General features: G+C 55.5%; 4 protein-coding genes across 4 annotated transcripts; 2 read left to right on the top strand and 2 right to left on the bottom strand.

Moving 5' to 3' along the window:
• Positions 1–2,457: 2,457 nt before the first annotated feature.
• MUL1 (mitochondrial E3 ubiquitin protein ligase 1) lies at positions 2,458–5,321 on the bottom strand. Its single transcript, XM_075029233.1, has 4 exons — positions 5,173–5,321; positions 4,966–5,053; positions 4,603–4,723; positions 2,458–3,799 (listed from the first exon to the last, which is right to left on the bottom strand). Exons 1-4 carry the CDS (start codon positions 5,290–5,292, stop codon positions 3,070–3,072), a joined length of 1,059 nt encoding a protein of 352 aa, XP_074885334.1. The 5' UTR covers positions 5,293–5,321; the 3' UTR covers positions 2,458–3,069.
• A 775-nt stretch (positions 5,322–6,096) lies between these two features.
• FAM43B (family with sequence similarity 43 member B) lies at positions 6,097–10,325 on the bottom strand. Its single transcript, XM_075027500.1, has one exon. It carries the CDS (start codon positions 7,732–7,734, stop codon positions 6,835–6,837), a length of 900 nt encoding a protein of 299 aa, XP_074883601.1. The 5' UTR covers positions 7,735–10,325; the 3' UTR covers positions 6,097–6,834.
• Positions 10,326–10,571: 246 nt separating this feature from the next.
• CDA (cytidine deaminase) lies at positions 10,572–13,193 on the top strand. Its single transcript, XM_075027501.1, has 4 exons — positions 10,572–10,896; positions 11,245–11,356; positions 11,622–11,679; positions 12,350–13,193. The coding sequence occupies exons 1-4, from the start codon at positions 10,722–10,724 to the stop codon at positions 12,461–12,463; spliced, it is 459 nt and encodes a 152-aa protein (XP_074883602.1). The 5' UTR covers positions 10,572–10,721; the 3' UTR covers positions 12,464–13,193.
• A 1,410-nt stretch (positions 13,194–14,603) lies between these two features.
• Positions 14,604–25,531, top strand: PINK1 (PTEN induced kinase 1). Its single transcript, XM_075027499.1, has 8 exons — positions 14,604–14,946; positions 16,448–16,759; positions 17,750–17,853; positions 19,873–20,055; positions 20,957–21,120; positions 22,370–22,497; positions 23,611–23,847; positions 24,258–25,531. Exons 1-8 carry the CDS (start codon positions 14,641–14,643, stop codon positions 24,516–24,518), a joined length of 1,695 nt encoding a protein of 564 aa, XP_074883600.1. The 5' UTR covers positions 14,604–14,640; the 3' UTR covers positions 24,519–25,531.
• The last annotated feature ends 700 nt before the right edge of the window (positions 25,532–26,231 follow it).

The raw sequence follows: 26,231 nt of genomic DNA, 5'->3' as shown, positions 1-26,231 counted from the left end.
GGAGCCCGGAGCTGCCCCACAGCATCTCTGGGGTGCCCTGCAGTATCCCTAGGGAGCCCAAAGCTGCCCCACAGCATCCCTGGGGAGCCCAGAGCTGCACCGCAGCATCCCCGGGGAGCCCTGCAGTATCCCTGGGGAGCTCAGAGCTGCCCCACAGCATCCCTGTAGAGCCTGGAGCTGCCCCTCGGCATCCCTGGGGAGCCGAGGCTGCCCCACAGCCACATCTGGGGAGCTCAGAGCTGCCCCACAGCATTCCTGCTGAGCCTGGAGCTGCCCCACAGCATCCCTGGGAAGTCCAGGCTGCCCCACAGCAGCCCTGGAGAGCTCAGCGGCTGTCCCCAGGGAGCGTGGGCTCAGCCCCACGTCCCCCCTGCAGATCCCAGCAGGAATGAGCTGTCACGGGGCCTCTGGCACTTTGTGGGGGGCTGCAAGGTGGGGGGACGGTCCGGGCGCGCTTGGCTGTTGGTGCCCGGGACGTGTCCCTGCACAAGCCTTTCCCGGGGGACTGCGGGAGGGCTTTTGGGTCGCTGCGAGCTTTCCGCTGGGTTTTCCCCGCAGTGTTCCCGCAGCGGCGTGGGTCATCGGAGTTATTGCCTGGCAAAGGGAGCCAGCCCGGCCAAGGGGCGATGGGAAGGTTGGGGCTACCATTTCGGGGAAGACTGCAGCTATGCACCAGGCATCCCTGGTGCATCCCCTGCCAAGCAAAGTGGGGGGACAGTGGGGAACAGCAGCAAAAAAACCCGTTTGTGCAAGGCTGGGTTACAACATCTGCACCAGCGGATTTCTCTGGAAGCGGGAGCCCGGCTCGTTTTGGGGCCAAGCAGGACGGACGCACGGGAAGGACAGGGTGCCCTGCGACACCGGGGCCAGGGCACGCTGCCCCGGGGCTTCTCTTATCTCCAAAATCCCTCGTTTGCTGAAATCCTCAGCTCCCGGAGCCAAGCGAGCCCCTCTCCCGTGCACCCCCGCACACCCCCGAGCTGTCAACTCCTTACATAAGGTTGCGTCTACGCCCAAGATATCACGGGGGAAAGCTTGAAAACAGGAGGCGAAAGGTAACGGGGAAAGCTCAGCCCCCCCAAAAGTGTATTTTTAGGCTTCGCATGATGGCTCCATTCCCTGGGCAAAACGCCGAGGCTCGAGGCCGCATCCTGCACCTGGCTGCCCGAGGGGAGGTGACCTCCCCACTGTCCCCGTCAAGGGGACAAGGCTTTTTGGGGTGCTTGGTCCCCAGGAAACCGCAGCTGGGGAGGGAAAGGCGAAGTCTTGTTAGGGTACAGGGAGTGATGGGCAGTAACCCCCCCCCCCCCCCCGAAAAAAATCTCTAAATATGATTTTTACAGCAGAAAATTGCTTTTAACGAAAGGAGTCGGGGTCTCGGCTGGTCCAGGTCTTAAATCCACACTCTTGGGAAGACAGCTGCGTTTGGTGTGGGATTTTGCAGACCCGATCACTTGGGGAAAGCCTTGGGGGTTTCTTGGTGTTTCATTTTTTTCCCCACGGTGCCGATAAAAGGCGATTTTATTTTCTGGCAGCAGCAGAAGGGCGTGAAGGGCAAGGCAGGGCGATAGCGGCAGGGAGAGGAAGGACGCCTCTGCCAGTGAGCTGGATTCTGGCTTTTCCCTCTGGGATTCTGGCTTTTCCCGCTGGCAAGCAAACAGGCAGGCTCACTGCGGCGGGCAGCCACCGCCATCTACAGCCGGCGGGCAGGCTGGATGCGGCCCTTCCCGGCGCTGGGGCTGCCCAAGCCCCCGCTCCTGGGGCCAGCGGGGAAATTAAACCGGTGCCACACAACCGAAGCGGCCTTCGGACACTGCCCGGCCCAGGCTAGTTAACGTTTAACGAGGAAACAACTGGTTTCCTTGTTAAAGTCACCATTTTTCCTGGCAGTTGATGGAAAACTATTTCTTTTTAAATGTGCTGGGGCAGGGGGGAGTTCTTGGAGGGGGGGACGCAAGTGGCTCTGCCTGCCAGCAGGCATTGGAGAGAGCATGGGGTCTTCCCCCAAATCCTATTCCAGGCTCCCAAACCAGGGGCTCCCCCGCCCCGCCCCTGTGTTTCTCTAATTGAAAACTCGATGCCCTCCACAGCAAACGTTAATTGAAGTTCGTTAATTGGGTTCATTAACCCTCTCGGGTGCAGTTACCGTACGTGATTTATGGCAAAATGGGGGAGGCGGGGAAGGGAATTTTCCTTTTCTGCGTGAAAGTCTGGGGGTTTGGTACCGCTCTGCATTACAGAGGAGGGGACAGCAGTGTCTGTCCCAACTGGTGTCGGATTCAGTGCAGAGGGATGGGATCCCACCCCCCCCTTACGCCCCCCCTTGACCACGGCTCAGGGTGATTCACATTCCTCCGGCGTTCACCAGCGCAGCATGGACGCCCCAGGGAGCGCAGAAGGGCAGCAGACGCCGTCACTCCCCTCAGGGTCACGTAACGATGAGAGACAAACGCACTTTTCAATCTATTTTATTACTTGACGTCCCATTTTCTATCCCAGCTCAAGCCAAGTGCAGAAATCAGCCGCAGCATTTTCACCTCCCTGTTTTCATGTCCTGGCATGATACGGTCAAAAACTGATTTTGCGGATGATCACAAAATCAGCTGCATTCACACAAACCCCCCTAAAAGCTCTCTGAAAGCCCACTCTGCCCCGTCAGTCCCCAGAGCCAGGTGACAGCATCGTCTAAATCCTGCAGCCTCTGAGAAGGCGTAATACATCTTTTTATTCCCCCTACAGCCTTTTATAAGCCGGGTATTTCAGTAAACCATGACACAAACCCCAAGAGTCCGACTCTTTACAGAAGAGCTTGAAACTGCATCTCCCAGCTGAGTGCCACATCCTTTGCGAGGACTCCTCGTCTCCCACCCCGAAAACCTCTGGAATGCGACGTGAGCCCTGATCAGCTGGACCGTCACCTTCTAAACCCGGCTCTGTGCCCCAGTCAAAGCACCCTGCTCACTCAAGCTCCCTCCCCTTCCCCCAAATCAACCACCCAAGCAGCGAGGCGAGAAAACCCCTTTGCAAGAGGCAGCTTTAACACCAAAAGCTCCCCGCGGCCACAGAAATTTAACTGTTGTATAAGGGAACCACCCTGGAGATGGCCTGCCTGCAGATCGGGCACCGTTTGGGCTCGGGGAGAGCCTGGTAGCACTCACTGCAAGAGCAAACGTGCCCACACTCCAGGAAGACGCAGGATTTGGTGTTGCTCAAGCAGACGACGCAGGCGTTTTTGAGCGTCTCTCCACCCTCCATGTTCATTTCGTGCATCAGGCGCTCCTGGGCCTGCCGGAATTCATCCTGCATTTGCTTGAGGTGCCGCCTCTCTTGGTGATGCCGGTATTGCTTCCGTAAGACGAAGAAGAGGACAGCGCAGGTGGCAAAGCCGAAAATGACGGTCAGGATTTTCCAAAACCGGACATTCGATTCTTGTTTCTGCAGCAAGGTGTGGAAATCCACGCTGCTCAGGTAGTAGGGCATGCCTTGCTTGGGGGGCTGCAGCTTGATCGTGGTGTTATCCAGGACCAGCTCTCCCACCCCTGTCAGCGCCGTGCCCACCTTCAGCATCTGCTCCGTCTCCTGAATGCCCTTTGGGCGCTCTCCGCTGATGTAGTGGCCGATGACGTCGGTGAAGGACTGTACAGAGGGATGAAATTTTTCGTACACTGTCTCCAGGCTGAGCTCGGCAGCGTCCAGCGGCTTCATCACCCTGACAGTGACACCGGTGCCTTCCTCCTGAGGGACCAGGTCGAAGGGGGTGGTGTTGGTTCTCTGGTGGATGATCTTCTCATAGTCATTCCTGGGGAAGGAGAAGGGGATAAAGCAAATGCAAGCGTTAGTGCTTCCCCCGAGGCTGGCAGGGAAACACCGCGTGGGCTGATCTGCCGATTTTGGGGACTGCCAGATGTCCCCTGCCCTGAGCAAAGTTTATTTGGATGGGACTCTCTGGAGAGTGGCGCCTTTCCCCTCAGGGAGGCTCGCCGCCCTCATCTCAACGCTTCTGCAGTTCCCGCAGAAGTAGCGCGGGCTTCCACTGTCACCAGGAGAGCACTTTGGCCCACCTAATTCCCCCTCCTCTCCCCGTGGTGTTCCCGGCTGCCAGAAACCACCCTGCGAGGAGAAGTGCTGCCTGTCACACGTGCAAATTTGATAAGTGTTATTCGCCTAGGTGAGGCTCAAAGAACATTGCCATGTTCTTGTTTCAGCAGCTCTTGCGGGCCAGGCTGCTCTCGGGACCATCCTTAGGTCCCCTGGGTGTGGGTATCACCCAAATCCAACTGAATTTCTGTTTTGAAGGTGTTGTTTTGCTTGGGAAATATTGTCCCGTGGCCACCTCCATAGCAACAACATGGGGCTGCTGATAAATGTTCTGTCCATGTTGGGTTACTCTATGTGCTCGTCCCCTACAGCCCCTATATGAACTCTGAAAGGCTACGGCCCTAAAAAGAGTCAAACGTGCCCGGTTCCAGCAGCTGTAACTGGGCCACTGTGGGGTCTGGGTCTGGGGCATTTCTGGGCCTGAAGTCGTTTTGGCATCTCAGGGGCTTCGAGGGCACCTCAGCCAGTCTGAAAGCCGGATGTTCGTGGGCGCTGGGCACGTACCAGAGGTGGGTTGTTCGGTTCCACACCATTTTATGCTCCTGCAGCGTCAGCCTCTGAACGACACCCTTGCAGTTCTCCACAAACTGGCTGCTCAGGGTCTCCTTAACGGACCGCACCACGCCTGAAAGACAAATCCGAAGCACGTGCATGAGGTGCTTGTTAATTTTCTGCTCCATTTCTTATGGCATACAGCGGGTACGGGCAGTATCTGAACGAGATGGGAGGCTGAAGAGGCTGCCTGACAGGGAGGAGATGAGCTGCTGGGAGCGGAACCGCGGGGCTGGGGATGAAACCCAGCCGGCGAGGGGGCAGCCGGGGTGAGGATACACCCCAACCGCCCTGGCTTTTAGGCCTTGCCCCTACCTTCGATGACCGCATAGGGGACGCAGCGTCCTGGCGCCTCCAGCAGCACCGCCCGCAGGTCTCCGTCCAGCCGAACCCTCCTGGCGCCCTGCGGGGAAGAAACGGAGGCCGCGGTTCAACCGACGACACCAGGCCGCGGTGCGGGCCGGGGCCCCTGCGCGACACCCACCCACCCACCCCCCCGCCCCGGGAGCCCCTCGCACCCACCTCGAGGCCGCGGGCGACGCGGGCCTTCTGCCGGTAGACGGAGTAGACCAGGGCGGTGAGGGCGGTGCTGGCGGCCAGCAGCACGGCCTGCGCGGCCGAGGGCCGCCCGCCGCCCTCCATCGCCGCCGCCGCGCCGTTACCGCGGCAACCGCCCGCCGGCGCCGAGTGATGACGTCACCCGCGACGCTCTGGCAGCCGGCACCGCCATACCATAGAGACGCGGTCCGCCAGGGCCGCCGCTCCGGGAAGGGGCGGGTGGGGGGCAATGAGGGACGAAGGGCGCAGACCCCCCCCTCCACACCCCTCCAAGGCTTTGCTGGGGGGCCGGGGGAGCCCAAATCCAGCCCCACAGGGCCTGGGAGCGGGGAGGTGGGTCAGATCCCGGCTCCACGGGGCCTTAGCGAGGGTAAATCCCAGCCCCGGGGTTTTTTTTTGGGGGGGGGGGCAGGGCAGATCCCAGGACCCCCCTGCCCCGGGTCTTGGAGGGGAGACTAAACAAGGCCTTGGGGGGGGGATTAGCCCAAATCCCCCTCAGGATCTTGGTAGCGGGGCCCAGATCCTAATACCCCCAGTGCCCCCCCCTCTTCCCAAGGGCCTTGGCCGGGGTGGGGGGGGGCCGGCAGCCCAAATCCCAGCCCCCTGCAGAGCTTGGGAAGGCCAAGCCAAAGCCTATCCCCCCTAGGCCTGGGGAGGGGGCGATATCTGCCCAAACCCCAGCCCTATAGCACCTGGGGGGGGAGGTGTTTGCACCCCCTCACCGGGGTGGGGGGCAGCAGCACCCCACGGCCCCGAAGGGCCCCCCCACCACCACTGTGAGGACATGGCTCAGCACGGGGCCTGCGGGGATGCAGCCCCCAGCCCCATTTTGTTGGGTGTTTCTCCCACACCCCATACAGGGCCATGGCCCAGGCTGGCAGGTCCCTGTGCTGGGGGGGGCACACACAAGACCCTGCTCCCTCCCCCCAGCTTATCCCCTTGCTGTTATTTATTCTGGGAAAGCAGCAAAAGGGGAGGGGAAAAAAATAGTAATTTTTGGAAAATTATTGATCTTCAGGGCCTTGGCGCTGCTTATGGGGTGGGCAGTGGGGGCTGCAGGCAAAAGCCGCGCTCTTTGGGGGGCTGAGGGACCAAACCCCCATTGCAGCCTCCCTGGCGCGGGCGGCCTTGTGCCACCCCCCCCCAGCTCTATATTTAAAAAACCAAGTTGCCATGACTACACAGAGCAGCTCTCGCCAGCCCTTGGTGCCGCAGGAAGGGTGCAGAAAGCGCAGGGGACCCCGCAGCCCCCCCCCCCCCCAGTTTGGCTTCCCTTGCAGGGGGTAAATTTGGTATAAATCCCCCCAAATTGCCCCGGTGACGAGCTTAACTCTTCCTCTCCCATTTGCCAGGGCTCGGTCCAGGTGAGACACAGGCGCCGTTACACCGCAGAAAACACACATTAACTTTATTATGGCTGCCGCGGAGGAGGCACGAGAACAGGTTCAGAGGCAGGGGCCGGGGCGGGGGGGGACCCTGGGGTGCAAACCCACCCCCCCCCCAGGGGTCTTCCTTGCAAACGAAGCCACCGTCTTGTCCAGATTTGTCCCCGAGGCGGGTCTGACTTCGGCTTGGGGCGCGGGGAGGGCACCTCGTCCCCCAAACGGGGTGACCCACCGCTGCCGCTCAGCACACCGGGGGCCGGGGGCCGCGCAGGCTGCATCCCCGCATCTCCCTGGCCAGCCGCAGCACGGCGGCTCGCTCGCCGGGGCCGCCGTCCCCTCGGGGTGCGCCGGTGCCGAAGGCCTCCTCCTCCTCCTCCTCCAGGATGGAGCTGAGTCGGGGGGCACAGCGGGCCCTCTCGGCGGGCGGGCGGTAGGGACACTTGGCGTTGAGCAGCCGGCGGAGGGGCACCAAGGGGACGATGGCGTCCCCCAGGAGCTGCTGCTGGACGTGGCGGAAATCGTTCTGCCTTTTGAGGCGCTTGAACTCGTTGAAGGCGGAGGCGGAGGTCTGGTAGAGGAGCAGGGCCATGGCGCGAGCCTTGTCGGCTTTGGAGACCAGGACGGCGTGGCAGCGCAGCACCACCGCCTTGTTCTTCACCTGGTGCCGGTAAACCCAGGCGAAGACTTTGGGGTGCCGGCGGTCGGCAGCGCAGTAAGTGATGCGGTGCAGGAGGTACGCGTGGCCCGGCCGGCGGGCTCCCTTCTCGCAGGGGGTCATACGGATGCCTTGGGGTCCCAACGTCAGCTTCATCTTGGCCCCGCCGGCCCCCGCGTCGCTCTTAGCCCAGATCTTGCCCACCGCCTCCTCCGTGCAGCCCTCGCCCTTGGCGTGCAGGGTGACGGCGTTGCCCAGGTACCGCACCGTGTACGTCGGGTCCTCCTTATTCAGCTCCACTTTCTGGCGTTTGCCGCGGAAGACGCTGCCCAGCCGTTCGAGCGGGCAGTCGGGCAGGAGGTCCGGGCAGGAGCGCAGGAAGCCGGCCAGCAACGCGGCGTAGCTCAGCCCCGGCCCCAGGCTCTTGCCTTTGCACTTACGTTCATTTTCCACCAGCACGAACTTGCTCCGGCGCCAGGGCAGCATCTCCGCTCTGCCGAGGGGCCCCCCCGGGCCACCCCGCACGCCTCCGCTAATCCCGGCCCTGCCGCGACGGTTCCCCACCGACCCACTTGCGAGCAGAAAGACACCCCCCCACCACCACCGCCAACCCCCGGACCCCAAAGCTGGCTGGGGGGTGTCCCCACACCCCCCCACCCGGGGGGGGGGGTGGTGGGGAGGGAAAAGCCCCTACCCCAGCACAGCGGGATGCAGCTGCCGTACGCGATGCCGTCTGCCCGGGGAGGATGCGGAACCGCTTGGCCGAGGAGCCGCCGTGCTCCGGCTGCCGCTTGCGCTTGCTGCGGGAACGGTGGCTGCGGGGATGCAGCTCGCTCTCCGTGGGCTGCTCCACCTCCCCGCGACGCCGCGTCGCCCCGGCCTCGAGCACGCGGGGAGCCGCCGGCGGACACCCCCCGCCGCCGTGCACGCCGCCGGATGCGCGTTCGCTTCGTGCTCGGGCAGGGAAAGAAAGATGCTGGGAAAATCAAGGATTCCTCCCACCCCCCCTCCATCACCACCAGCCATGCAGCGACCAGATCCGCACCCCCCCCCCCAGGACCAAAGCCCACCTGCGTGGTGGGAAATTAGGGCAGGATGCGGGGGGGATGATTTTTGGGAGGGTGGGATGTTGGCTCCCGAACCTGGCATGAGAAAAGATGGGGGGGAGTGTCCCCCCCAAACCTGAGTGTTGCACGAGGGAGTGCACGGGGGTTCGCAGATCCTGCGGGTTTGCTGGTGGTTTTTGCTCCAGAAACCCTATTTTTTCCCCATTATTTCCAAGCCAGCCAGACCTCCCTGCGGCTCCTCTTGGGCTGAGCTTTGGGCTTTTAACCTGTTGCTTTTAGCTCCGGCCAAGGCCCCGGGCTGGCTTCTTTCCAGGGAAAATGAAATAGGGGGGACTTTTGGGGAGCACGTGGGATCCCTGTGAGATTTCAGCTCCACAGTGGAGTCTGAGCTTGTTCAGGATTCAGCTCCTCTGGCTCAAACCCTAATTTCCACCTTTTTTATTATCACCTGGGGCTTCTTGCAGATGCAGCAGGGGGACCCCCCGGGCTCAGGGACCCACAAAGATGCTCCGGCTGCCTTGGGATTGAAAAATGGGGAGGAAAAAGGGGTAAAATAACAGCACGTGCCCCCAGTTTTAGTCCATTTGTGGAGGAAAACCCAAGCGCGGTGTTGCAGGGAGTGGGAAGCCATTTCCCAGCAGCTTCCCAGCTTTTCTACGGTTTGAGCAAAGCAACTGCAACCTTAAAATAGCTGCTTCGCAGGCAGGCAGCACCATCCCCGCTCCTCTCGCTGCCATGGCCTCGGCAGCCTCGTAGGTTTTTGCAGCCAAAATAATAAAAATTGCATGAGTTTGTGTGGTTTTCGGCTTTTCTGCTGCAGCTTGGGGTGTGTGGTTTGCTCCCGGCGTTAGGATGGTTTTGGGGAGGTGGCAATTAATGAATTAGTGCAAATGCGGAAGGTTTCTATCCACGCCAGCCTCTGTCTCTCATTATTTCTGTCCTCACCCTCATCGGCAGAGGTAAGGACTCTATTTAATTGCTCGCTATTCCTATTGACGAGGCAGGTTTAAACCCTCCTTGAAAGCTCGTTTATTTATAGATCCCACATTATTTAGGAGGGGGGGTCCCTTGCTCTGGTCTGCTCCCGCGGTGCCTCCCACCAGCTGCCCTGGGGCTTGTTTTCCTTTTCTCTCCCAGGTTTTGGGGGGATCGTGCCGCGTAACAGGGTGGGGGCCACAGGAGCATCTGCGGCTCATTTTAGATGGGAAAATAACCGGGGTTTGTGTTTTGAAAGCTGAACAAAGGGCTCTGAGCTGATTCAGTGCTGCTAATCCTTCCTCTAGCTGCTTGTTGCCTTGACTGTCTGCCCTTGCACGTAGCTGTCATCATTAGGTTCCAGGGTGAACGAACACCCGCACAGTGCAAAGAAGGTGGGTCGCCCAGTTATCCCCTGGGACAATACTGATCTCAGTGTCCTGGCTTTGATTTCTTGGGGTGCCTGTGGTCCTCTTGCTGCCCCATGCTCCGTTCTCAGCTCCAGGCATTTACACCACACATTGGCTGCTGCCAATTCGGGTGCTGTGTCCCAGCCTGTCGTGGCTTGTCAGCAGCGACCCAGTGGCAAGATTTGCTGGCAAAACCGGCGGGTAAGGTCAAAATCCTCCCAAAATCCAGCAAACTGGGCAAAAAATCCCAGTGATAAATCAATGGGGGCCGTGACACCCATCCTTGCAGCCGTTAAATGGGGCATTAAGCTCTTCCAGCAAGGGGAAAAAAAGAGATATCTTTAATTCGAGAGCAATTTGCTGATCAGCCTGGCATCCTGGGAGCCCTTTACGCCACGTGGGCTGATTCCCACAGAAGCACCAGCTGAACCAAATTTGGGCTCCGGTGGCACGAGGGCATCCCCAAACGGGCTTTTATCGCTTCTGACTTCAACCAGCTTTCCTGGCTGCTTGGCAGCTGGTAGTTAGACAGCCTGGGAAAATGTGAGATAGAGAGAGAGAGAGATATGTATATATATTATTTTTTCTGTTTTCAATCAAATTAATTTATTTCTTTTGATCTCGCTGATCAGGAACTGTTGTTCCCTGCCTCCCCTCCTGCCCCCCGCCAGGAGTGATTTAATGACATTTTCCTGTGGAGCCGCGCAACCAGTTTTCAACCGGGGAGGAAAAAAACCACCGAGGCGGTGGCGGAAAAACGCTCTGCCGGGACAGAAAAAGGAAGAGGTAAAAGAAAACAACCAAAAAAAAAGGACAAATTGGAAAAAATGAGACAGCAGGCAGGGAGGGGATGCGGGACCCCCTGAGCTCGATGCTTTGGGGGTCAGGGCTGTCCCCCAGGGATGCTTCCCGGCATTCGGCTGCACGCCAGGGCGTTATCCCGGCGGGGCCGGCCAGCCTATTTTCCAGGCGAGGAAATATTTAACTGCGGCGTCAGCAAGCAGGGCAGGCGGGTGCAGGCATGGAGGGTGACGGCCAGCACCCGGCCCCCACTGCCCCCCCAGGCCGACCCCACGGCGAGCGCCTGCAGCTCCTGCTGCGCCGCAGCCGGGAGGCCAAAAACTGTGCCTATTGCCCCTACAGCCGCTTCCCAGTGGGCGCCGCGCTGCTCACCGCCGGCGGGGAGATCTTCTCCGGTAAGCCGGGGCCGTGTGACCTCCCTCTTGGGTTTTGGGGGTCCCCCCTGCAACCCTTTGGCCATGCACGGGGGTGCAGCGGGGTCAGCATGGGGTGCTGGGGTCCCCGTCGTCCCCTCCCAGCTGCTTCTTGGCAGCCGTCACCCCTGTGCGAGCCAAAGATCGCGGCGGATGGGAAAATACGGGAAATAAATAGGGGAAGCGGGAACGCGTTGGTGAGAGCCTGGGATCAGGCGGTGCACACCGAAAAATGGCTTTTCTTTGCAAATCGCCTAAAAAAAAATATCGCCTGGAGGGAAGCCAGTGGGGTTTGGGGTGGCTGAGCGGGTGCCGGGGTCTTCCCCACAGGGTGCAACGTGGAGAATGCCTGCTACAGCCTGGGGGTGTGCGCCGAGCGCACCGCCATCCAGAAAGCCATCTCGGAGGGACACACCAGCTTCAGGGCCATGGCCATCGCCAGGTAAGGGTACGCTGAGAGCCGGCATGGCGAGAGATGGGCGGGAGGGGGGGCATCGGGAAAACCCTTGGTGCGCCCAAGGGGCAACTTCTGCTGCAGCAGCGCGAGTGTTTTTTTGAGGGGAGGCAGGTTTTTGCATGTTTTTTTGCAGGAAGTGGGGGGAAAATCTGCCGTGGCTCCGTATTTATTGGTGCGTGGAGGTCTTCTGCAGATGTCCCCCCACTCCTCTGACCGCAAGACTGAACTCTCTGCCCTTCTCCTTTGGCAGTGACATGGGGGACCACTTCATCACGCCCTGCGGCGCCTGCAGACAAGTGATGAGAGAGGTGATGGCTCGCGCGGGGGCCCCACGTCTCCTGACCCCAGGCATCCCCCCCCGAAACACCCAGAGGTGCAAAGAGGGGTGTGGGGGGTTGCAGCCTCCTGACCCCAGCCCCAGGGCTGGCTCCGGGTTCCTCAAGTTGCACTATCCCCTGGGAAAGGGGTATCGCTCCCTGTCCCACAGGAGCAGGTGCCCGGTGGTAATCCATTAACTTGCCCTCCCCAGGCGGTTTTATTCCTCCCGGGAGCTGCTGGGTGCAGAGTTTGGCCCCAGGGCCGCCGCCACAGCTCTGGCAAGCCTGAAAACAGGGGGTTTTCCTGCAAAATCCAAGCCCCATGCAGAGCCCATCCTGCTCTCGCTTCTCTCCTCCCCACAGGCACCCTGGCACCCGCAGCCCATTTTTGGGTGGTTAATATTTAACAGGTCGTGGCACTCAGCTCCAAGGCTGGATTCGGCAGGTTTGGAGGTACCAGGGCTCACCCTGGGGGGGCAAAGCCACAGGATCTGAGCCCAAAATCCCCGCTGGGGTAGGTGATGCCCAAAAGCCACCCCAAAATACATGTAATAGAGGGGGATGCTCCCCATGAACCTGGGTAAAAAAAGGACTATTTGAGTAATTTGAGGAAGAAGCACAGGTTTTGCATCGGGCACTTCTCCCCCCTCTTCTCCTCCAGTTCGGCACAGACTGGGACATCTACCTGACCAAAGCTGATGGCACCTATATCGTCAAGAGGCTGGAGGAGCTGCTGCCGCTCTCCTTCGGACCCGAGGACCTGAAGAAGGTGTGAGCAGCGCGGCCGCCGCCGGCCTTTGCCCTTTGGCAGCAGGGGAGAGGACGGTTTTCCCCAATTTTCCTAGCATGTAAGCGGCTTTTTGGGGACGATGCAATGGGAAATGTGTTTATAGTGTTGTTACTCACTCCTCTCACTCATCTTCTGATTCAGTGCCGATTTGCAGATGCTGGCCCCACCTTACCCCAGGGAAATGGAGAAATTAAATCACAGAAATTCCTTTTTACTAGAAAAAAAGTGTCCAGATATCACTGTAGGCGAGAGGGGACTTCACAGATGGAGAAGGGTTTGATGCACGGCTCCAGCTCGGGCTTGTTGGTACAGAAACCACTCCGGAATAATGCAAAATTATTGCTTGGGAAAATGCTGAATTCTTCAGCTCTAAATTTGAAGCAAAAAGGAAAGGCTCCATCAACCCCAGCAGCTATTTATAAGCTAATTCAGATTAGGCGATTTACTGGAACTGGACAGTTATCACACTGAGCGTGTCCTTTGCTTGTTTCTCTCTGGCTTGTTTTCTTTGCTTTTATTCCGTTTATGGGGATGAAGAGGGAGAGGAGTTTTTGAGGGTTTCTGTAGAGTTTTCCGTCTCCAGAGTAGTGCCGTTTGCTGATTGTAATATTAATTTAATGATGCACAATGAAAAACAAGTGTGCTCCATTTCCCAACCAGCGCTGGGTTGGGCAATACTGCCTATGCCCAAGCAAAATAAAAGCAGTCCTGGTTTATCTCCTGTAGGTGCAGCAAATGATGAACCACAGGGAACGGGAAGCTGGGGCCCTTAGGGCTGCCCTGCTGCCAGGTACGGCAGGAGGGTGCTGGCTGCGCAGGCAGGACACGACCAGGACGCTGCGTGGCCCACAGCGTGGCCAGGGCAGTGCTGCCCGCACAGCCAGCACCCTCCTGCCCTGCCTGACCACGCAGAGGCCGTCTCCACCTGCGTCCCGGGCTGTCCCCTGCGTTGCACTGGGCTGTGCCCTGCTCCGTGCCCTGCGGTGCGCTGGGCCGTGCACAAGCCATGCCCAGGGCAGGGCTCTGCTGCATGTCGGGCTGTGCCGTGGCTGCATGCAAGCTGTGCCCAGGGCAGGGCTCTGCTGCATGTTGGGCTGTGCCCTGGCTGCATGCAAGCCATGCCCAGGGTAGTGCCCTGCTGTGTGCACAAGCCATGCCCAGGGTAGTGCCCTGCTCTGTGCACAAGCCATGCCCAGGGTAGTGCCCTGCTCCGTGCCCTGCTGTGCACTGGGCTGTGCAAAAGCCATGCCCAGGGTAGTGCCCTGCTCTGTGCCCTGCTGTGCCCTGGCTGCATGCAAGCCATGCCCAGGATAGTGCCCTGCTCCATGCCTGGCTGTGCACTGGGCTGTGCACAAGCCGTGCCCAGGTTAGTGCCCTGCTCCGTGCCCTACAGTGTGCTGGGCCGTGCACAAGCTGTCCCCAGGGTAGTGCCCTGCTCTGTGCCCTGCCGTGCCCTGGCTGCATGCAAGCCATGCCCAGGATAGTGCCCTGCTCCATGCCTGGCTGTGCACTGGGCTGTGCACAAGCCGTGCCCAGGGCAGGGCTCTGCTGCATCTCGGGCTGTGCCCTGGCTGCATGCAAGCCATGCCCAGGATAGTGCCCTGCTCCATGCCTGGCTGTGCACTGGGCTGTGCACAAGCCGTGCCCAGGATAGTGCCCTGCTCGGTGCCCTGCTGTGCACTGGGCCGTGCACAAGCCATGCCCAGGGTAGTGCCCTGCTCCCTGCCTTGCTGTGCACTATGCCCCCCCCGTTCATGCCCTGCTGTGCGCATCAGGCTGCGCCCTGGCCGTGCACAAGCCGTGCCCAGGGTAGTGCCCTGCTCCATGCCAGGCTGTGCCCTGGCCGTGCACAAGCCGTGCCCGCGGTACCGCTCTGCTGGTGCCACTCTCCGTGCCCTGCCGGGCACTACTCTGTGCCCCGCTCCGTGCCCTGCGGTGCACTGGCTATGCCCCCGTCCGTGCCCCCGTCCGTGCCCCCCGTTACCCCGGGCCGGGCTTTTTCCCCCGGCAGGGACGGAGGCGGGGCGGCGGGGAAGGTGGGCGGGGAGAGAGGGGGGGCGTGGCGTCCCGCCGCGCGCCCGTGACGCCGCGCGGCGCGACCCCGCCCCCCGGCGCGGCCCCGCCCCCCGGCGGCCGTTGCTGTGAGGAGAAGGGCGGCCGCCATGGCGGTGCGGTTGCTGCTGGCCCGGGCCCTGCGTCTGCTGCCGCGTTGCCGCCTGCCCCGCGTCCCCCGGCCAGAGCCTCGGCCCGAGCCTCGGCCCGAGCCTCCGCCCTCGCCACGGCGGCCCTGGCTCTCCTGGTTGCCGGCCGCCCGCCGCCTCCTTTTGCGCGGGCCGGCCGTCGGGCTGGCGACCGTGGCGCGGCGCGGCCGCGGCGGGGTCTGCCTGGCGCTGGCCGTGGCGCTGGGGCTGGTGGAGCCGCGCCTGGAGGAGCAGCGACGGGCCGAGGCGGCGTGCCGCCACATCCAGGTGCGGCGTCCCCTCGGGGCCGGGAGGCTGCTGCGGGACCCCCAGGCCCGGGCCTCCCTCTGGGGAGCCCCTCGGGCACCCTCCGTGAAGGGGAGGCGGGGGGGGGGGGGTCCTTGCTGTGGGGGGGCCCATCAAGACGGCCTCCGTGAAGGGGAAAGGGGGGCCCTTGCTGTGGGGAGCCCCTCAGACAGCCCCCAGAATGGCACAGGGGATTCTTGCTGTGGGGAGCCCCTCAGGTACACCTCCCCTTCTGCCCCCAAGGAAGGTTGAGCAGCCCTGCTAGGAGCAGCCCCACAGACACCTCTTCCTCCCCAAAAATAGGTACTGGGGAAGCCTCTCGGTCGGCAGCCCCTCACCACCTTAAAGCAGGTACTGGGGGGTGTCCTCACTGTGGGGAGGCCCCCGCTCCCTGTCCCCACAAAAAGGGAGGGGTCTCGGCCCTGGTGATGTGGATCTTGTGTCCCAGGAGGCTGGTGTTGAGCCCCCAGGTCCGTCCCCTCTCCCCAGGGCAGGCGGGGGCCCATGAGGCTGGGCCAGGCCACGCTGGCAGGGCACCGGGGACGGACGGTGCTGAACGTATCTCGTGGGTAAAAATAGACCTTTGGTGTTCAGAGCCAGCTGCCACCTGTCCCACTAACTGGCAGACAAACATGTTCCCACAGAGGTTCTGCCTTTCCCTGAAGTTTCTCAGGATGCTTTCTGTCCCCTGCCCTGGCTGGGTAGTTAAATTTGCTGTCTTCCCCCTTCCACCATCCCTGAATCTGTGTCCCTTTGCCACGGGGCACATCCCTTGGGCAGCCACTGGCACGTTGAGGTTGTAGCTCATGGAGAAGTGCACTTGGTTGTATCAGTCCAGGTGACAGCTGTGGCACCACCAGACCTGCAGGATCATGAGTGCTGTGGTTAAACTCCAGAACAATTCTCCTGTGTGTTGGTTTCTCTTGTCTCTTTTGATTTCCTCCCCCAGATTTCTTCCATCACCTGTTCACTCCTCCTCGGACTAACCAACCCTCGTACTCGGCTGCCACAAAAGCTCAGGGCATTGTTTTTCCATCTCTTGTTGCTCTTAATTGGATTTTCTTTTAAATGCTATTTGCCTGATTTATTTGTGGATGGGGAGAAAAGTGTAATAGTGCATCTCTTTCTAGAAGTATTTAGTTAGACTTGTCTTTACAAAACATATTTATGTTCTAGATTAGCGAATGACTCCCCCCTCCCCATTCCTCTTCTTCCTGTGCATCTACAGCGCCCTCAGAAAGGACACCTTTAGTAAAGACTGTTTTAGGGGCAGTTTGTTTCAGACAAAAAGATATGGTCTGCAGATTATTTTCCCTATGGTTACAGTGATTTGAGCCTAATGGTTAGAGCCCGATTGTGGCTTTCAGGTTGGACCAACCCAATGGGATGCGTAATACCACTTAAACAGTAAGGGAGTTCTCCATTGGGAAGTCTTGAATAACTGAGTGGGTTTTTTATCTTTGTCTTTTCTTACTCCTTTCAGACAGTGTTTGCTAGAAAGAACAAGCCGCAGAAAGATCCCCTGAGTTCCTTCCGCTGGCAGGGCTTCAAGCTGGAAGAATATCTCATTGGCCAACCCATCGGGAAGGGCTGCAGCGCTGCTGTGTACGAAGCAGCTATTCCTTTCTCTCGCGATCGTCAGGGTCATGTGGAGAGCAGCCGTTTTCCAGGGCAGGGGCCAGCCGTGCAGCGGGATTGTGGCTCGCCTTCACAGGTGGCTGAAGAGGAGCCTGTAGAGAAACACCAACCAAAAGAGGCTTTTCCGTTAGCTATCAAAATGATGTGGAACATTTCGGTAAGGAGTCGGCTCTTGATCTCCTTGTCTGTCACTGGGAAAGTCCGTCTGAAATGTTTAATGCTTAAGTGTTGAAAGTGCTAATTATGTAGCACACGATGAGCATGTCAAAACAAAGCTGTTGATATGTGACATTGGAGATGTTGATTGTTAGCGAACAGTCCCAGAGCAAGGTAATTAGCATTCATCATTCTTCCAGAATCAGCATTGAGAGCTGCTGGTGGTGGTGGAGTTGTTGGTTTTGGAGGTGATGCTTTTGGAAGACAAGCTTTTCTGAAGCTGGCTGTAATGCTAAGGTATAAGAATGGGAAAGCCACTGCTGCCAGTGCTTTAGGAATGGGTGTCCTTGACTGTGTCAGGACAGAGATAGATTTTCTTCCGCAAAGTGCGGCCAAGGTGCGAGTCAGTGGTCACAGGGGGTGGGGCAGTAACCTGCGTGCTGGGTCCCCTTGCTGTGAAGTGAACGGGTGAGATCTGCGGTAGTGTTTCCCAGCCCAGGTGACTCTCTGATGATCCAAGCCCTCAACGTGGCTATTCCACACTTAAAAAAATCCACATGGCTTTTCACATTGAAGAGGTTTTGTGACACTTGATGCAACAAGTGGGTGTTCTAAGAGAGTCTTCCAAAACACTAACATCTGAAATCCCTTGGGCTCCCGAAACACTGGTGTTCAGCTGTGGGCTTTGCCAGTCCAGGTTTTAAGGTTGAAAATGAGTGTTAACATACAGCTTAGCGTGCTAGCAGTCGAGGGTGCATTTGAAGAGACAAACGGATTTCTTTCTGCAAGCAAAGGCCTTGCCACGTCCCTTGGTAAATTCTTTAAGTAGTTAATTGCCTTCCCCGATTTTGAAAGGAGAGAAGGGAGTCCCTTCAATCTAGTCTCAGTTGATCTAACTCCAGATACAGTGCCAGCGTCAGGATTATCTGCTTTCGGTCTGTATTGAGGCTGGATGATCTTAAACCAATGTGGTGTGTAATTGCTGTTGCAGGCTGGTTCATCAAGTGAAGCCATCCTTGATGCTATGGGCCGAGAGCTCGTTCCAGCCACGGGGCTTGCCTTAGCCGGAGAATATGGAGCTGTCTCTGGCCGCAGGTACAGTCGCTATGGAAATAGCAGCAGTTCTCAAATGGTGACGCGCTAATTTTATCCATCAATTAATTTTGCAGCAGATCTGTACTGTTAAGAAGATGGCCAGAGGTTTCTATAATAGATCCTGAAAGCAGATAAAAACAAAGCCTTGGGATTATTAATGGCTCAGGAAGCGTCTGCGTATGTTTTGTCTAAATGACGGTGCCTTCGGAAGTGCTGCATGCCTTGAATGTCACGCAGGGATGGGCTGCTGGCTGCCTTGGGGATTTTTCTCCAGCATGCTTTTCTCCAGCACAGTTAGGAAACCGCGTAGCGATACTGCTGTTCAAATAGCGATTTAACACAGTCTTGTTTACTCTGAGGAGCAGATTGTGGCGCGGCTTTTTGGCGTGCAGGGAATACCTACAGCTAAACCATAGTGGTTTGGATGGCGTAGTCCAGAAGGGTGTCGGAAGGGTACGCCAATAACTGGGGACCAGTTGGGGTCCTGCTAGCAGTCTGATGGGTGACTGTGGCCAGGCACTTCTGTGCCCCATGCCTTAGTTTCCCCATGTGTAAAATGTGTTGATATCTACAGAGTTGAAGGCTGGGAGGAGCTACTTCTGATTAAATAAACATCATTTAAATGGGCATTGTGGTGCCTTTTAATTACAGAAATACACACCTACAATCGGTAACAATTTGACCGTATTAAACATCAAACAATTTGACTGTAATACAGTTTGACTGTACTATTTTAGAACTGGTTTGGTTGTAAAATGGGTGTGGGGCAGGGAGGTGGAAAGTGTTCCTTCTGGTGCAGGGAAACCGGCAAGAAAGAAAATGGAAGAGGGTTCGGTTCCCCCTCTTCCACCCGAGTGAGAAGTGAGCAAACAGCATGAAGGTGGAAAATGGCACGGAAACTTTTAATGATCTCGAGTTAGCTATCTTTTTGTTCAAAAATACCTCTTTTTGTTCGATTTGAAACAATGGAGTCTGCAGTCCAGATTGTCTGATTTAAATTTCAAATACATCTCAGCTGCTAATACAAATGAATAATGAATGCTGTGTGGTACTTCTAGCTGAGAACGCAACAGAGCAGCCAAAGGGGTATTTGACATTCAGGGGATGAGAGGGGAGAGAGATCTGTTTTGCAGATAGAGATTGGTAATGTGCCTTTCATTGTAGTGAGTGCTTCCTGCCTGTGCCATAAAAGAGAGGGTCTAAACTGATATGCCTAGTGTGAAGTTGACCTTTATTTTGTGTCTAACAAAGTAGCTGTGCGTGTTTTTTTTTCTCTAAAGCTGTTGTTGCAGTCCTATGCGAACCAAGAAGCAGCCTGTGACTAGTTCTGCCTTTGTTAGCAGCATGGAAAGGCTAGTAGGGTTTGAATAAACTGAAAGGCTGCATGTTACATGTAAGGGTTTGCAGCAAAGCTTCGCTTGCAGTGCAGGTCAAGTGCCTGTATTTTGTGTTTGGCCATTGTGCGTAGGGAAATCCAGTTACAACAGAGTCCTTCTGACAGCCACAGATGAAGTCTTGGTCTGTGTAGCCTCCGCTGGTGTGTCAGCAGCCGGCACTGCCTTGATGACGGTTCACTTTGCTGCGGGAAGCCCCAGAGTAGATTCTGAACTCTGGAGAAAGTGCTGGGACCTGCCCGCTGCTGTGGTGGACCCGCTCAGGCTGTGGGTGTTCTGCATCAATGTGGGAAATGCTGGGCTGAGGCGTGGGTTCGGAAATCGGCCGTGAGGGCGGGGAGGTTGCTGTCGGTGTTCTTTCTAACCAAATGGTTTCCAGGATGTGAACGTTTGAATATTTGCTTGATGTGGAGTCCTGTAATCTGTACTGGGTGGCCTTAATGCTGTCTCGAATGAGGTTTTCACTGCAGAATAAACGTGTTTGCACACTGCTTTGGAACCCTTTGGTGGGGAGGACGGGCCATATTAATGAGAAGTAATTCCAGAAATGAGAGAGATGTGTCTGTGATGAATCAGACCTGACCAGGAGACTGCTGTAATCTGTGTTGCCTATACTTTTGCACAGAAAACCTGTCCTTGGGAGGAAGAAGTTGCAGCCTCATCCGAATATAATCCAGGTGATCCGAGCATTCACGTCCTCTGTCCCTTTGCTGCCCGGAGCCTTCACAGACTATCCCGATGTTCTTCCGTTAAGCCTGAATCCCAGAGGGATCGGTCACAGCCGCACACTCTTCTTGGTGATGAAGAAGTAGGTAGAGGGAAGCTTGTTATGCGACTCAGGCTTTTTGTGACACTGCCCAGCAGGGCTGCGTATTCTTCTGCTACGCAGGTCCTTTCAAGGATTTGGCCTCGGCTGCTGCCAAAAAGCAGAGTATGCTCTTGGAAACACCTCCTAAGACCCGTTCCAAGTCCTTGAGATTTTACCTCTCGTTTGACAATGAAGACAAGCTGTTCTTTTTACTAATTACCCCAAATTAAAGTAAGAAATGTGGAGCTTGTCCCCATTTGTCTGCCCTTCTAAGGCTGAACTTCAACCCTAGTCTGAACGCACTGCTACAGAGTAGAATCGGTAACAAGATTTATTAGTTCTCAGCATCTCTGGCTTTCTCAGTTGGGTTTTGGTTTTGAATGGGTATTGCTGTGGCACTGACATAAAAGCACCTTCTGTTTCCCAACCTTTTGTTCTGCCCGCATCTGGAGAAGTGCTCTGTCCTCTCTGTATTTCAAGAATATGTTCTTTCTCCTGATGAGCACATCTCCTCACTTTGCTCGTACAATCTGCATTATTAATCTGCCTCCTCTTTCATGCAAAATACAACACTGGTACCTAAAAACACGGAAGAACAACTGCTGTATAGCTGGAACCCCTCGCCGTGCTGTTTAAGAGGCTTATTTTATTTGCAGTTGTTGAACTCTGGCAAGGGCACCAAAAATTCAGTGGTGGGTGTTGTTGCAAAACAGAGGATTTGAGAACAGCAGACGGGAGCGGTGTCAGGTTGAGGTTGGGAGGTGGGAAGGCATCGCGGAGGTCAGGAAGAATTTGGTACATACAAGTGTGCCAAACATCCCCAGCCAGCCAGCGCTGAGGTTGAACAGCGAGCGGTAAGCTTCCAGGATGCTAATTCAGAGGTTTTCCTTGTTACGACTAGTTATCCGTGCACGCTGCGCCAGTATCTGAGGGAGAGCAGTCCGGATGTTTGTCTCTCCACGATGATGATTTTACAGCTCTTGGAAGGCGTGGACCATCTTGTTCGACATGGAATAGCGCACAGAGACCTGAAGTCTGACAACATACTGGTTGAGTTTGATTCTGGTATGTAGAGCTCTGAGTATAAAAGCCAATTAAGTGACACACAGAAGTGTGGGGAAGTCCTACCCAGGCGTGCATTTAGGGGAGAAATGAGCATTGAACCCTTTGAAGAATCTCGGGTTTAGTTTTTAGGTTATCGCTTGCTGTCACTGTGGCACCGGGGAAGTCATTTATCCTGTCTGTGCCTCAGGTTGTGGATCATTAAAATGAACTCGAAAGGAGCTTTGTGCTGTAATCAGATGGAGAGGCGCAGCATATTGCTAACGTGATGCATTGCACAAGCACAGCAAATGTTGGCTGGAGCAGATGGGCGTAGATTAACACCACATTTGTGATGCTGGAGGTGCCTTTGCTTTAGGCTCTTGGGTCTTGTCTCGCAGTAGCCAAATAGCATGGGGCGGTTCTTAAAATCCCACCTCTTGGTCAGGTTAATAGTGCTGCACCCTGGGATGATGAAACATTGGCTGGAAGGCAAGGGAACCAACAGTGTTAAAGCCAAAAGCAGCGTTTTTCGTTGGCTTGTTCTCCTGTCAGCCTCTCTAACTGAGATTTTAATTACCTGGGTTCTTTTTCGGCATGATTGCGATTCAAATAGGCAGGAAACAATAGCAGGCAGCCAGATCTGTGTAATTAAAGGTCTTGGTACAGCAGCCGTGGAAGGTTTTCAGCAATACTAATGCCATCCGTTTTTTTCTTGAAGGAAAAGCTCTGGAGTTATCCTGAATGTGGTTAGGAATGATCTTAAGCATTGATTTTTCTGTATCAGAGTCCGGAGAAGTAATGATTCTACTTTGCAATGCTTGACTTGTCATCAGGACAAGGACTGTTAACTAATGCAAAGTTTCTCCAGCCTTTTGCTATAGCTAAGTATATATCTGTATGTCGACAGCTTTTGCTAAAGGTAAAAACAAAGGAAAAAAAATGAATATATTCCTTCACTGTGGATAAGTCCCTAACCTTAAGTGTCCTCATTTTTACGATACCCATGACATTTTGTCAGACGCACATCCCATGGGGAGAGGTAACATCCTCTAAAGAGGAGATAGAAGAATGAATTTTGCTTTAATAAAACCAGTATTTCACCTAAGAATACAGAGGCAAAGCAGGAAAACAGCGTGCGGTTGTGCTGATTCCTGGGGGGTATTGAGATTGATCCAGAAGACTGTCTCTGGTGTTCATGTGATGTGGTGGCTAATAGAGCCAGGTCCTCTTGAACTGAACGCTAACTCTGCTAGCCCCGTGTTGTTCGCAGCTGGCTGCCCCTGGTTGGTGATCACGGACTTCGGTTGCTGTTTGGCAGATGAAAACATCGGCTTGAGGCTGCCTTTGACCAGCTCTTACGTGGATCGGGGCGGCAACGGCTGTCTTATGGCACCCGAGGTAAATCCCTCTGTAGTAATGGTTTGTGTTGCTGGTTGTCTGCTTGTCCTGCTGTCAGGACTAAAAAGTTTCGGCCCCAGCTGCAGTGCACGCTATGATAGGAACTTGAAAAAGAGTGGGGTTAGGTCTAGAAGCAGTGGAGGGCATGTGTGCACGTCACTTTGCTGTCATTTGGTGCTGAACCTTCCCCCATGTACACGTGCCGATACTTGCTTATGTGGTCTCTGCTGGTGTGTGTACACAGTAATACCTGCTGAAAGCCTCTGCAATCAGATCGATCGTTTTCTACCCCTTTCCGCTCATTGACGTAACTCGGTCGTGCGAGACAGTAACCATAGCTGATTAGTGCCTAACTAGCCTTGGCCTACACTCCGTCCTGGAGACCTGTGTCCCATAAAGCGGTGTCAGAGGTCTGTGTCCTAACTTGAGTTATGCTTGCTAAACATCTCTGCGTTAATGAAAAAAGTCCTCTTTGGACCTGTGCTGAGCACTTGTCGAGCAGACGCCTTGAGCTCTCAAAAGTGAAACATAATCAGTCAGTGTTATGAGACAGAATTGACCTTTCCTGCAAAAAGTTTGCTCTTCAGTCTTTTTTCAGGCCTCTTTCTGTGTAGCTATTAAAGAAGTTTACGCAGCAGTCCTTGCGTTGCGACAGTAGTTTTTGGATGAAGTTCAGGGTGGTTGTGAAGTTATTGACAGTTCCTTTTTATTTCTCTGATGATAACCATAATAAAAGCAAAGACACCCTTAACTGTCTGCTTGACCTGGAGCACCTTGCCTTGCATTGCTTAAGTGCCAGTGCAGCATTGATTGTTCATCCGCCTGTCTCCTGCCTGTCTAAAATCCCAGTGTGAAATCTGTGAATGCTGGCTGGGGCAACGACTAAAGCCTAGGTGCAATAATTGGACTCGTCCCAGTGTCCTGGTGAGCTGAGCAGTGTCTAGAGCATGCCAATAGGGAATATTTACACCAGAGGTTTAGATGAAACCTAGCTTTGGTTTCAGCCTCTCTCCGTTTATGACGGCAGAAATGCTGACTCAACCCTTGAAAATGAGTTTTAGCACAGAGCCCATGCTAGAGGTGTTTGTTTGAACATCCCCATCTCTGTGGCAGGTGATCACAGCGTCGCCTGGTCCGGGCACGGTGATCAATTACAGCAAAGCCGATGCTTGGGCTGTTGGAGCGATCGCCTATGAAATCCTTGGCTTGGCCAATCCTTTCTATGGCCATGGGGAGTCGACTTTGGAAAGCAGAAGTTACCGGGAAGACCAGCTGCCAAGCCTGCCTGATCACGTGCCCCTTGAGGTGAAGCAGGTGATAAAGATGCTACTTCAGAGGGATCCCGACAAGGTAAGAAACTGTTGTCTTGAAGTCATCTGACCAGTCTTTGGGAGTATTGTTTGTAGATCGTTTTGCCCTGGAGGGCTATGGGTGCAGGACTGTAATCCAGATACCACTGCAGTCTAGATAATGGTCAAAGACAACCAAAAAGTCTTTTGCTGAAGTACAGTGCTGCCTCTCACATGCAGCACTGAAGTTTCAGGGATTTCAGCGGATGTTTGTGTCGAGGACTGGACCTTGAATTGGGAGGGGTTGCATGCAGTTGCCTGGTGTTAGTTGTCACAAAGAGCTTTTTAATTCATGGGGAATGTGCGGTGCTTTAGAGGAGGCCTGGGGGACTTTTGGCAGCATAGATGCTACATGCTAGTGATGTGATCCGAGTGCAGCAGGATTGGCTAATCTTCTCCTTCCTTTTGCAGAGATTGTCTGCTAGAGTTGCTGCTAACGTGCTTCACCTAAGCCTCTGGGGTGAAAGTGTTCTGGCGTCCAAGACCTTGAAACCCGACCAGATGATCGCCTGGCTTCTCTGCCAGTCTGCGGCTGCTTTGCTCACGGACAGACTGGTGGATAAAAGCCGCGTAGAAACCAAAATGAAGATGTGCTTTTTGGCCAACCTTGAGTATGAAGACCTCTGGGCAGCAATATTCCTGTTGCTGGCCTGGAGGAGCCGCTCTGGGTGAAAAGCACCATCATTTGGGACACAACCGTGTGATAGATAAATGGCACTTTCTAAAGGCACATAGGAATCTGTCTTTTCTTTCTGCCTGCAGTCCTGTAGTGCTTAGGGAACAAACCTGCAGGCCTCTGTTTAAGAGGTTGAGTTTATCTCTAGCAAGTGTTAGTACACATTGCTTTTGTCTCTCTGCTAGAGGAAATGCCCTTGCTTCGTTACTCTCTTGGTGTGAGGGTGCGTGGACCTTGCAGGTGTCCTGAGGTACGTGCTTGGTTTTGCTCACATTTGGGAATGCTTAATCGACTTCTAAGTCGTGTGTTGAATGAAGCAAGTTCCCTTTCAGAAGAGGGTGTGTGTGGGAGGAAGCACTGTCTAGCTGCTCTTTACACGGAAGCGTCATGAATTCAAAGAACACACTGAGAAAGCAGAGCTGACGAAGGGACAGGTGATCTTTCTTTTCTTAGGGGAAAAAAACCAGAAGTGGTCTTAAGATGATATCCCTCTGCAGCCACAGACAGATCTTGCTATAAAACGACAGCCTAAAAGCCTCCTAGTGAGGTGCTGCCTGGTAACGTGAGCGTCAGGAGCTGCTCGCTTCTTACGATAATGCACCATTAAATGCCTCTCTAGTTGTACGCAAAATAGCAGAAGTGCAGTCAGCTCGAAACCTGCTTATGTTTGTTTCTTCACTGTAGTAGTTGTGCAGTGACTGCTGCCATGGGGTCCGAGGAAGAGTCAAACTGTGTCCGGTTAGGGATAATACTGCAAGAGAAATAGGGCTGAGCAGCAGTGCCTGCTTAAAGAGTTTGGTGTGATGCTCTTCTGTTTTACCTACCTGTTTTCTCTGTTGAACAATGAAGTAATATCCTTTGGTCGGGGAGGATAGGAGACATCGATGTTTGCACAACAACAGTTGTGTTTATGAAAACTTCATATATTTCTTGTCTGTAATTGTGTTTAGAGGAACTTGGGGAGAAAGTTGTTTATGCCTGTTGCACAATAAATTGAAGATTAAGCTCTGCTGCTGAGTGGGTTCTCTCAATCTAGTTCATTGCTGTTTGTCAGATCCAGACTTTAGGCTGTGGAGGCCTAGGCGGCAACGTAGCCCTGGTTCGGTGGCGTCTTAAAAGATGTTCGGCTCTTTCCAGAGCTGTCTGAGGAACGCGTTATTTTATGCCACCAAGTGGAGTTTCCCAAAGAGGAGCGGACCTTGCCTCATGAATGTCCCCGTTTTTGTACTCTCCTGAATGGTAAATTGCTGGCTGCTCCTGCAGTTTCCGGGTCGATGACATCGTGTGTCAGCTGGCTGATATCTCTAATTGTCATGCAGTAATGTGCCATCAAGGTCTTGTAGGCTGAAGCGGCGTCTAGTTCAGCAACGGTGCAAGACTACCTGCAAGGGGATGGCCCTGCTTGTTTTGCCTGTGAACACAGGACACTGCTGGGGCTGTAAAGAAGGCTCAGCAAAGAGCACAGAGCCTGGGAAATCACAGAAAATGAGCTCTTTGGGGAAAAAGTTGCAGAAAAAGAACTTTTTAATATTGACCTGACCCTGACCGAAGCTGCTGCTGCTTTTTCTTAGATACTGAGTTCTTGCAGCACATTTTTAGCTGGGATGGCTGCCTTGGGTTTGTGCATGCACTCTTGTGTGAGCTCTGTGCCCGTGTCTAGCAGCAAGGCCTGTTCCCCGGACTCTGTCTCTGGAGCTTTTTGAAGGGTA

The sequence above is a fragment of the Buteo buteo genome, chromosome 5 (assembly GCF_964188355.1).
Source record: "Buteo buteo chromosome 5, bButBut1.hap1.1, whole genome shotgun sequence".
Lineage (NCBI taxonomy): Eukaryota > Metazoa > Chordata > Aves > Accipitriformes > Accipitridae > Buteo > Buteo buteo.
Note: the sequence above shows the minus strand (reverse complement) of the source record. Positions and strands in the feature narration are given on the sequence as shown.